Here is a 12510-nt window from a genome sequence, read left to right as displayed (position 1 = left end):
AGACAGATAATATTTGTCTCTGCAATCACTTTTATCCCACTATAAAAGGGCCTATAGATGCCTGTGGAGTACACTTGCAGGATGCAGTCACATTCACTGGCAAACAGGTTAAGAAATGTAATCCAAATAAATCAATGAATTGAATGAGAAACTCTGCAGCATTTCACGCAGAGCCAGATTTTAAGGTTGTTTTTATTCAGGATGCAAAGCTATGCGAGTTACTGAATCAGATTGAAGTTCTGCAGTGCTGAGTGCTGTAATGACACAACAGCACGGGGTCGGCACCAAGAGGGAGGGGTGAATAATGGTTTTATCATATATCGGGCATATAGGTCAACCCCACAGAACCGAGATGACTGTGATGATGGGCATTTGTCAGCGTATAAGTCGACCCCTAAAAATCGTGGCGATTGATCCGCTGGGCATTGGCTGGAGGTGATTGTTATCATGGAGTCTCCATCAAAATGATGAAAGTATGAAGTGAGTTTTAAAGTGATAGAAATGGACAGGAAAACTAACAACTGCGCTCCTGCATGAAACTTGGATGTAGATAAGAAGTTGGTAAGAGATTGGAGGAAGAAAGAAGAAGAAAAATGCCAGAAAGGCAATTCTTGACTCATTGGCCAGAGTTGGAGAATCGCTTCACAGAATGGGTACGTGAACAGAGGCTAAATAGCTACATAGTCACCCGAAATAAAATAAGAACATTTGCATGGCAGTGGGCAAAGTCACACCCAAAACTCAGTACAGATTCTGAAGCTACTGTAGGCCGATGAAATCGTTTCATGAACAGGAAAAATCTGATATTGTGACAGAAGGCAAAAATTGCACAGAAACTATAAAAAAATCTTGATCCTGGAGTTGTAAGTTTTCACCAGTTTATTATAGGTAACTAGTAGATATTCTCTCTCACGACACCATGAGCAGGAAAGGGCTTTGGCAAATACTAGAGCGCATCGGATGTCCCCCAAAGTTCCTCAACATGATTATCCAACTGCACGAAAACCAACAAGGTCGGGTCAGATACAGCAATGAGCTCTCTGAACCCTTCTCCATTAACAATGGCGTGAAGCAAGGCTGTGTTCTCGCACCAACCCTCTTTTCAATCTTCTTCAGCATGATGCTGAACCAAGCCATGAAAGACCCCAACAATGAAGACGATGTTTACATCCGGTACCGCACGGATGGCAGTCTCTTCAATCTGAGGCGCCTGCAAGCTCACACCAAGACACAAGAGAAACTTGTCCGTGAACTACTCTTTGCAGACGATGCCGCTTTAGTTGCCCATTCAGAGCCAGCTCTTCAGCGCTTGACGTCCTGCTTTGCGGAAACTGCCAAAATGTTTGGCCTGGAAGTCAGCCTGAAGAAAACTGAGGTCCTCCATCAGCCAGCTCCCCACCATGACTACCAGCCCCCCCACATCTCCATCGGGCACACAAAACTCAAAACGGTCAACCAGTTTACCTATCTCGGCTGCACCATTTCATCAGATGCAAGGATCGACAATGAGATAGACAACAGACTCGACAAGGCAAATAGCGCCTTTGGAAGACTACACAAAAGAGTCTGGAAAAACAACCAACTGAAAAACCTCACAAAGATAAGCGTATACAGAGCCGTTGTCATCCCCACACTCCTGTTCGGCTCCGAATCATGGGTCCTCTACCGGCACCACCTACGGCTCCTAGAACGCTTCCACCAGCGTTGTCTCCGCTCCATCCTCAACATCCATTGGAGCACTTTCATCCCTAACGTCGAAGTACTCGAGATGGCAGAGGTCGACAGCATCGAGTCCACGCTGCTGAAGATCCAGCTGCGCTGGATGGGTCACGTCTCCAGAATGGAGGACCATCGCCTTCCCAAGAACGTGTTCTACGGCGAGCTCTCCACTGGCCACCGTGACAGAGGTGCACCAAAGAAAAGGTACAAGGACTGCCTAAAGAAATCTCTTGGTGCCTGCCACATTGACCACCGCCAGTGGGCTGATAACGCCTCAAACCGTGCATCTTGGCGCCTCACAGTTTGGCGGGCAGCAACCTCCTTTGAAGAAGCCCACCTCACTGACAAAAGGCAAAGGAGGAAAAACCCAACACCCAACCCCAACCCACCAATTTTCCCCTGCAACCGCTGCAACCGTGTCTGCCTGTCCCGCATCGGACTTGTCAGCCACAAACGAGCCTGCAGCTGACGTGGACTTTTTTACCCCCTCCATAAATCTTCGTCCGCGAAGCCAAGCCAAAGAAGAAGTAGATATTGGAAACGTGAACAAAACTCCCAATGAATTTTGACATGATAGAAATGTGGAATGGAAAGGTGTTAAAACTGTTCAAACCAGAAGTACAGGCCACAAAAAGACCAGGTTTACCGTGGTGTTATCGAGCATGGCCGACGGGACAAAATTAAGGCCCATCGTAATCTTCAAACACAAAATTAAACCTAAAAGGAAATTCCTTGCAGGTATTTTTGTATATTTTCATGAAAATGTAAGCACTCTGAAGGAAAGGTGATTGATGGTCTGGGATATGTTTTGTAGTCACTTAAGTGAGAACGCTAAAAGTAGATTAGCACTACATAACACTTCCATGGCAGTTATCACAGGTAGTTTGACATCTACATTGCAACCTCTCAATGTCTGCTTGAACAAGCCATTCAAAAACCATGTGCATGAGGAATGGAATACATGGATGATGAGTGTGGAAAATTCACTTACAAAAGGCGGGGTAATGTGTGCTGCACCACTTGATATGCTGTGTGACTGTGCTCAAGGCATGGGACAAATAGAGACTGTAATAAAATCGTTTAAAAAGTCCACCTTGTGCAATTGATGGTGCAGAAGATGATTTATTGTGGGACACTGACAACAAAGCTGAAGCAGCCTCATCAGATACAGGCCGGGACTGTTTAAACAGTGAGAGTATGGTTGTGCTAGCTGCCATCTTTGCCTCAGACGATGAGATCGAGAGAAATTTTGAAGGGTTCTGAATGTGTTGTTGTTTTCAATAAAAATTTCTATGAAAATCTGTTGTAAGTCGGGTTTTTTTTTTGGTTTTTCAAGGATCAACATATACGCCAAATCAGTTTTTCAAGAGTTAACTTATTTGCCAAAATGGGTTTTTGAGCTGATCTCAAAAGTAGATCTCGCGTACATTGACCCCCCCCCAGATTTGAGAGGTTTTTTTAGGGTTTTGTGACTCGACTTATACGCCAAAATATACGGTATGTTTTTTTAAATTTTGTCTACTATTCTACGTAACCAGTAACAAGTGCCTGCAAAGACATTCTCATCTGACATGATCAGTTGTCAGTTATGATAAATTAGAAGGAACTGAAAAGTGGATTTCCACAACTGCCGTTGAAGCTATGAAGACACAGACTCCAAGTTCAAAACATTTGATGTGACTTTGATTATTAGTCTGACAGATTCATTATAAAGATCAGATGGTTCACAAAGTAATCTGCTGGAGGAACTGAACAAGTCGAGCAGCATCAGTGGAAAAAGAATGGCTGACATCTTGGACTGGATGCTAAATTCCTCCTGCAGGTTGTTATTTTGCTCCACTCTTTTTTTCTTTTTGTGTTTTCTCTCTCAAGTTCAGATGGTTGCCCAATTAGTACAACAAATACTTTCTGTCTAATCCTCCCAGAATTTAACAAAGCATAGACAACCGGATTACTCTGGTGCGTGGTCAGTAGAAAAAAATGCAGCTTGCTGCAGTGTAGTGTGTTGGGATTCCAGCCTTCTGCTGCATGAAAATACAGGCCATACTGCGGAAAGATGGTGGTGCACCAGACCTCTTGCTTCATCCCTGCAGCCAGCTCGGAGACCAAGGTTCATTAAAACAGTAGTGTCGGAAAATGCGCTGTTCTTTTCATTTTAATTAATATTAATGTTCAGGCTAATTTATCTGCTTTAAGAGAGACTTTATATTTTTACTTTATTAATTATATTTGATATTTTTCTTCTGATTATTTAAACGTACCTCCAGTTTTTCTCAATAACATTTAGGGAGAGAGGGAGACGAGTTTTGACTGCACATGGATGGGCCACAAATTTCTATAGGCTCTGCTCTAATCATTGATCATAGCCCACCCTGTCTCTCAGAAAAGCAAGGTCTTGGAGTGGGAGGGAACAGAGTGCTTACAAAAAGGTAGAGCAACATCGATCTCCAGAGAGGTGAATGTAAAGCATAGGCCGACTCCATTATTTGAAATCAGAAAAATCACGAGGTATTTCCTTTTTGGTACTCTGATCATTTTTACTTGTCCCGTATTATGTAATTGATGAAACAACCTAAACAATATTTGCAGATACTTTGTACTGAGTATTGTGCTCAATTTTGAAAGGACAGAAAGCGCTTAACAATAAAGGTAGTTTTTTTCTGATTGACCTAGAAATTATGGCTTCATTTCATGGTTAATAGGTGTTGAAATCATTTGCATGAAACTGTAGTGCAAAATAAGCAAGGTATTAACATTATTTTCTTGAATACACTAAATATCAAAAGCAACAAGTTCCATAGTTGCCATCTTTAAATTAACAAGCCAAGGATAACCAGTTCATGGAGTCACACAATTTTGATACTCAACGGAGAGTAATATGCTCCATTGAGTCTGTGTCAGCCTCAAGCAGTTCAATCTTGTGATTTCCCATTCTTTCCTTTCTCATTGATTCTGTTCCCACCATCCTTACGACTATGACTTCCAGTCGATAGCTTCCCTCTCCTTGTGGAAGCTTTTCCTCATTGTCTTCCTTGCAAATTTTTCCCATTCCTTGAATCAAGGCCCCCTGGCCCTTGAACCATCTGCTAACAGGAACAGCTTCCCACTATGTTCCATATCTATACTGGCCTTACTCATGCATGGCAACAGGCCATTTTGGCCCATGAATCCATGCCGTCCAATTTACACCCAATTAACCTACACCCCAGTACATTTTGAACAGTGGGAGAAAACCAGGAAAAACCCATGCAGACACAGGGAGAACAAACAAACTTCTTGCAGACAATGCGGGATTCGAAACCTGGTCCTGATTGCTGGCACGATAAAGGCATTGCACTAACCGCAATGCCTTTGCCCTACTAACAAACCTTCCCTTTACCTTTACTCTAGGAAAAACAACACAGTATTTCAAGTTTAACTTTATAGCTCGATTCATCATTCCTGGAAATATTTTCATAAATCTTTTCTGCATTTGTCCAGAACCTTTACGAGTCTTCTAAATTCTATCTGATGAGAAATTAATGTTTAAAGCAATAGATCTGGTGGCTGAACAATGAACTGAACTCAACTGAGAATGATATTACCCCTTTAAGCCTTTCTGCCCCAATGTAGAAAATCCACAAAAAAATATTCTTTTTGAATTTTGGAGGTAAGTAGATGAATGCAATAAAATAATTCCTAAGATATGTTCACATGTACATTTCTTAATTTGGATTTCAGAAATGTACTGGAAATATCTTTATGTGGATTTAATGTCAGTAATTTTCAGATAGTTTTAATAGTCATAAGTTAATATTTAACAATTAAAAAAACACACTGGAGAAAACAAACATCCTTTGAATTGGAAAATATTTGTTATTCATAAGTTATGCTTTCACGAGCACCAAATGGACACTAACTAAAACTGGGCCAAAGTATTAGACTCAGTAATGGCATGGATACATGTCAGAATTCTGAAGTGAGGTCACCAACTTGGCCATTAGTTTCAATGTCATCTCAACACAAATGATATAAACCAGTTGTAGATCTGGGCTGAACCAAGTGATTTTGTATCTATCACAGGGTCTGAGAACTACTTATCTCGTATGTGTGCATCAGGAATAAAATGCCCAAGGATATAATTTTGCCGTACATTATTACACCACGTTCAACAGGTATGGTAACACTTTGTAACAGAGTTTTTGAAGATTTATAAATGATTCCTATGAAAATTCATGTTAGAATGAATAACTGTAATTATCTGGATTATAATAGCAGTAAATCTGAAACAGCAATTGAGATATAAGATAATGGAAAAATACAAGCCAAACATATAATATACAATGAACCAATATGGATGTAAAGTTCTTGCCTTGTCACTTATCGTCAGTCACCATTTTATTTGCCTGTAAACAAAAGATGCCCCTCAACTATCTCATTCAAAAGATACCTTGCATATATTGGGTTCAGTATGGTCCCAATTACGCAATACCTTCAAGGCTAACACCATATGACTCAGTCCCTCCATTTACGTTTGCATGGTCTAAGCCACTTGATAAATACTTTCCAGCCATAGAAATCATCAATAATTTACAGAACCTTTGTCTTTTTTATGTCATAAATTATACACATATCTGACTTTCCCATTATCGTACTCTAAGGCTCCAATGACTTCAACTCCCAAACAATGTGATATTAAATTAAATTTTGCATCTCTTTAAATTCCATATCTTATTGTAATTCCTTGAGTGTGTTTTTAATCAAATACCCTAAAGTGTATTTTTCTCAGCTAAATATTTCTGTTCTCAGATGATTAGGTTTGACAACCAATCTAAAATGCTACTCAACCTTTACCTGTCTAAAGAAGTACAAACTTCAAACAAGTAATCCCTTCCCAAGTGCTTTGATCTATTCTTTGCATTTTGGAAAACTCTAGCTTGTAACAGTGGTGTGATGGTGACTAATGTTGTTACATTTCCTTCCTGTGGTACGTCCCCACCTTGGGTTGCCAGGTGGTGGGCAGTTAGGGTTATTTTGAATTATTTGTGCTTTTTTTTTTGCAGTTGACATAATTGCACAGAAATAGGACACTTTAAATCTGGTGGCTGAACAATGAACTGAACTCTACTGAGTTCAACTAAGCCTTTCTGCCCCAATGTAGAAAATCCACAAAAAAAATTCTTTTTGAATTTTGGAGGTAAGTCGATGAATGCAATAAAATCATTCCTAAGATATGTTCACATGTACATTTCTTAATTTGGATTCCAGAAATGTACTGGAAATATCTTGATGTGGATTTAATGTCAGTAATTTTCAGATAGTTTTAATAGTTGTAAGTTAATATTTAACAATTAAAAAAACACACACTGGAGAAAACAAACATCCTTTGAATTGGAAAATATTTGTTATTCATAAGTTATGCTTTCACGAGCACCAAATGGACACTAACTAAAACAGGGCCAAAGTATTAGACTCAGTAATGGCATGGATACATGTCAGAATTCTGAAGTGAGGTCACCAACTTGGCCATTAGTTGCCGTCTTGTGTAAATAGGCTTTCATGGTATATTTCCAAAAATACAGAGTAAAATTATGGCCAAATAGGACAGCAAACAAAAGGAACACAGAGCTCATTAACTTGCTTGTATATAATTTACTGTAGCAGAGAGCCTCTGGTAAAAATAAACTTTCACTTTACGTCTAATTCTCCGCAAAAAAAAATGTGTGACATTTCCAAAATATTCTGTAATTGTCCTATGCAAGCCAATATTTCAGAATATTCATTAATTGTCTTTAAACCAACATTGTGATATTTGGCAAGGCTGAGCTGACCAATTTTAAAGTTAGTGATTATATTTGCAACAGAGAAAATATGTCCACCCCAGCAATATCTCTTCCATCTGCAATGGATCTTTACTGTTTAAAGTGTAATCTTTTTAAGGTCACATATCTGGTGCTACTACTATATTAGTGTGAACAATATTCATCACTTCCTAGATCTTTGGATTAATGTCAACCTTGGTTCTTGGTTCTTTTGATTGACCTTGAATCAACAAGCTCATTTACAAGTCCTGAATATAGTGTGCAACTGCATTCTCAGTCTGAGAATTTTCCCTGGTATTGCTACCATTTTAATTTCTCATGCACTCTCTGATGTTTTGTTCCAGATGAAAAGTTATCATACATCCCATTATCTACCCTCTTTACTTCAATTCCAATTCACATTTCACATTTACAGCTTTCCATCCATACATTTATGCAATGTGTTCTTCTGCATTTGTAGCACAATTGCTAGCAAACTCACTTTCCGACTTTGAACTCTTCATAACCTGGATTGTGGAAAAAAAGTTTGAGAAAACTGTGCATAAGTGCCTGTAATATTTCAAATGCAGGCGTGATCAATCGCAAATTCACCCTTCTGATTGAACTATTTGAAGATAATTTTCAACAAATTCCAACATAAAACATAGCTTCTTTTTGAAGATATTTACATATTCTTTCACGAAGCCAACAGATCCATTCAGTATTGCTTTTATTAATAACGTAAAAGTATTTTTTATTCTTAAAAGGTTACCATCCAAGTTTTTAAATGTGTTATATGCTGACATAATATTCTTCCAATATATCTGATTTAGAATGAATTTGGTGATTAGTAAATGCAGAACAGTTTTCACATTAAGCCACTGAAGCCTAAAGAAACATCTACCTGCATTGTGAAATATTACTTGTTTGTAAGATCATACATTGCCATTACAGACCTGAACTGTCCATGTGTGAAGCTGAGGAGCTTCACAAATCCCATAAACAGACCTGTCATGCAATGTCTGCTTCAATCCCTCCATTCCTTGCATTCCTTGCATTCCTTACTCTCTGAAGAACAGGAGATAAATGTTTCAGCGTGCTTTCACTTGTCATTCCACCTTGCTTAACTTTTTTTCTGCAGTTGTTCCTGTTCTTTTCTCTTCTGTTTCTCCTTCTGTTTTTCTAGCTTTTCCAAAGCCTTTCTTTCTTTTTCAGCTGCTGTGTTCATGTCTTTGATTTTCTTTTTGATAGCGGCCCGATCCTGTGAGTTGACAACACCCAAAGCCTGTGCAGGGAAACAAAAATAATTCTCTAAACGGTTTCTGGCATGTCATGATCCTCTGAATTATGGCAGTCTTTACGTCCAGTCAAGGACATATAGAAAAGCCAGAGACTAAATGAAGGTCTTGCAGCTAATCCCAACGTTACCAGATTTTTTTTCTGTCACAGTATGTAAATACATTTTAAAAGGTTCAAATTTTTACAGCATAATTTCCCCAGAGTAAAATTCCTCAATAGGACCTGCTAGAGAATTGAGGTGATTTATTTTAGGTTATCTAAGAAATCCTATTCCAAACATTTATCACTCTGCATAGTAAGTTATTTAGAATGTAATTCTTATATCTTTGTTCACAAATCCTTTCTTGTTTGAATTAACCGGAAGTAATAGTTTAGTTTGACTCTGGACATATTTTTTACTTCAGTAGGGCATTCTCTTTCATTCCATCTGCCTGCTTTGAAGAGTTTGACCTTTTCCAAAAAAATTCTCATACCTCAAAGGCTTTTGGACTTTGATCGAGGCACGTGCACACTTTGTGGGTGACAGTATGAAGTGTGAGGAAGATTACAAGAGGCTGATAAGTGAGTTCGACTGAGAGTGGGCAAATGCTCAGCAGCTGCAGTATAATGTAGAAAAATGTAAGGTTGTCCATTTTGGTGGCAATAATGGGAAAGCAGGTTATTATGTGAATGACGACTAATTGGGAAAAGGGGAAGTACATGAGTCATTGAAGATTGGAACTCAGATACTGCAGATGGTGAAGAAAGCAAACAGCACATTGGACTTTCTAGCAAAAGTTTCAAAGGTAGAAGCAGAGAGATCTAACTTACTGCAGTTGTATAGGGCCTTGGTGAGGCCACACCTTGAGTAAACCCACACAAACCTGGGGAGAATACAATGCCAGATTCGAATAGGGTTGCTGGAGCTGTAATAAGCGCTGCGCTAATGGTACCATGATTAGCTGCTGTAAAATGATCCTCATGTAGGTAGGCTGCAGACTTGATGGGAGTATGGCAGACTAGGTTACAGGGATGAAATCCAGGTCTTTGGTGTTATGAGGCAGTGGCTTTATTATCCATGCAACAGTAACAAAGATCTACATAGTAAGTACAATGAACCTCTGTAATAAAGTTAATTCAGTTCTGAGACAGTATAAACTGATGCTACACATAATCTAAAATAAATCATGGTTAATTTAGGGCCTCAGTATTCCCAAGGTAATGGGGTTTCTCTGTGAGCCAGTGTGAACTTGATGGGCTGAGTGGCCACCTTCTAGGTCATAGACCAATATGGAACTTTACTACTAATGCACAAGTCCTGAATTATGTACAATATGCTGAAGCAATTTGCTGAGGCCTCTTTAACTGCATTTGCCACATTCAGGACTGCTACTCATGTACCATCACCTTCAAGTTTCCCTTCTTTCATCACCATTCTAACACAAATACATTGTTATTCGAATTCTCTATCAATACCAGTGTAGGTCTCTGATCGTGACGTGGACTACATCTGCTCCCCATCACAAGGCCATTGATGGGTCATTGCTAATATCATCCACAACCCGTAGAAAATCAGAAAACGTTGAATCATTTTTAAGTCCAGAAACTGAGCCCAGAGCCATGTCATTTTTCACTGAGTAAAGAATGACAAGGGATTTTATTGGAGCCCCACTACTTGGCAAAAGCTTGGACTACAATTACAATGCCGTTGACACAGTGATTAGAAATATAGACGGAATCTCTCAGCACTTGCATGTGATCTTTTTTCTAACTCCTGGCATGGGCCGTAGATGTCATGACCAATCAACTAAGAGAATGAAACCAAGAAGAGTCCTAAAAGAGCTGACTTGATGAGGACTTTCGATGTTTGTGGTCTCCTCTCTTGGAAATTCTTGTGACTCTCATGCATTATTGAACAAGCCCTGCACAAAGTGAGGTCTTGCTTTTCTTGCACCATCAGAATGGAACGCACACACAAAAATACATCGAGGTTTGGGGCTAGTTTGGTAGGGATTGAAAGGACCATTTTCTTCTTGATTTACAAGCAATCTACAAGTGAATTTAGCACCTGTTCTCATATGACCTACACAACATTTAATCAGTTTTACGCAACCTTGTAAAACACAAAAGTCTCCAGATATCATGGTTGAAGTAAAAACACAATGCTGGTAAACTCAGCAGGTCAAACAGTATCCTTTATATAGCAAAGATAAAGACACACAATCGATGTTTTTGCCTTTCCATAGCTTGATGAAGGTCTCAAGCCCAAAATATTAGTTATGTATCTTTATCTCTGCTATGTGAAGGACACTGTTTGACCTGCTGAGTTTCTCCAGCATTGTGTTTTTACTTTATGCAACCTCGTTAACAAAGGTCAGATATCACCATTGCACTTCAAATCTTACCTTCAGTTTACCTCCATCCAAGTGTAACAATTGTTCACCATCAATGTTACCAGCAGTGAATTCTGATACATAGTGTTCCATGTTCAACCCAACTAGCCAATGACAGACTTGCGATGTGGTCCAAGTTGAAACAAAGCAGTATGGTGGTCCTTCATCAAGGAACTGGTGAATGAAATTCATGTTAAATTAGAGGATTTAAAATTACATTACAACAGCATTCTGTTGTAAGAAACTTTAAAAGCAGATTCCAACAAATATTTAATTATTTCCTAATGAATTTTGTTCAGAAATGTTTGATTAAAAAAAGTGCATTTGTGAAATGCATGATGGTGTATCCCAGTCTCCACAAAGTCCCCATCACTCACCTGAACCCTACCCCTGATCCAAGTCCCCATCATCTGCATTGATTCTCCTTGCTCCAAATTCTAATCCTTGGCTCGATCTTTATCCTCCAACCAATGGCCCTACTCCTAATTCAACTTCCACTCCCAACTCTTTCCTGCTCCTCGACCTGGGTGCACATTTTCCATGGTGAAAAGAATCCAAAAACCTTCTGGAGGCTAATGAGTACATAAACCTTATTGCTGAATTACTCCTCTGCACCATCCATTTAATAGAAGTATTTTGGGTGCACAATAATTCTAGCCTATTGGTTTCTGAACAGACTGGTATTCCAGATCTCTTGATGCATTCAACACGTTCTGTATTTACTAAGTGCAGCATAAGTGGAATGGCATGAACTTAATCCAACATAAAACTGAAAAGGATTTTATCTTCAGTGTAAGTGGTTTCTCTTCATTTGATCCTAGATACCATCAATACTGAATCAATTCAATAATGTAGCTTTAGTTTATTTTGGTGTTTCATGATTGAAAATGCACCTGAGATGGAGTGAAACATAACAATGAAAATTTGCATCCCATTTTGTGAACTCCACAGGCCACTTCTGGATCATGTCTGGTCTTTTATCTCGGCATCATTTCCCCTATTTCTTTTGATTTCCCCATTCTTTGAAAATCTATCAATTTCTGCCTTGAGTATATTCAATTATTGAGCCTCCACCCCCTTCTTAGATAGAGGATTCCAAAGATGAATTGATCCCTTTGCGAATCAATTTCTTCTCCTTTTGTCTTGTATGGCTGATCTCTTATTTTAAGAATGTGACCTCTAGTTCTGTACACTCCAGGCAGGAAAAAAAATCTCTGCATATACCCTGTCAAGCACTGGAACAATGGTTTATGTTTGAATTAGATCATAATTTATTCTTCTAAATACTCCAGAGTGAGGGTCTAATCTTCTTCACCTCTCTTCTGATGACCAATCTCCAT

General features: G+C 39.1%; 1 protein-coding gene across 1 annotated transcript in view; it reads right to left on the bottom strand.

Annotated features, from left to right (window-relative positions):
• Positions 1-5554: 5554 nt before the first annotated feature.
• samd14 (sterile alpha motif domain containing 14) overlaps positions 5555-12510 on the bottom strand; it is a 103382-nt gene continuing 96426 nt past the window's right edge. The window contains exons 9-10 of the mRNA XM_069904660.1: positions 11183-11344; positions 5555-8784 (exon numbers count right to left, since the gene is read on the bottom strand). Coding sequence (XP_069760761.1) covers positions 8623-8784; positions 11183-11344 — 324 coding nt within the window. The 3' untranslated portion in view covers positions 5555-8622. The remainder of the gene's footprint in view (positions 8785-11182; positions 11345-12510) is intronic.

This window comes from Narcine bancroftii, chromosome 12, assembly GCF_036971445.1.
Source record: "Narcine bancroftii isolate sNarBan1 chromosome 12, sNarBan1.hap1, whole genome shotgun sequence".
Taxonomy (NCBI): domain Eukaryota; kingdom Metazoa; phylum Chordata; class Chondrichthyes; order Torpediniformes; family Narcinidae; genus Narcine; species Narcine bancroftii.
Note: the sequence above shows the minus strand (reverse complement) of the source record. Positions and strands in the feature narration are given on the sequence as shown.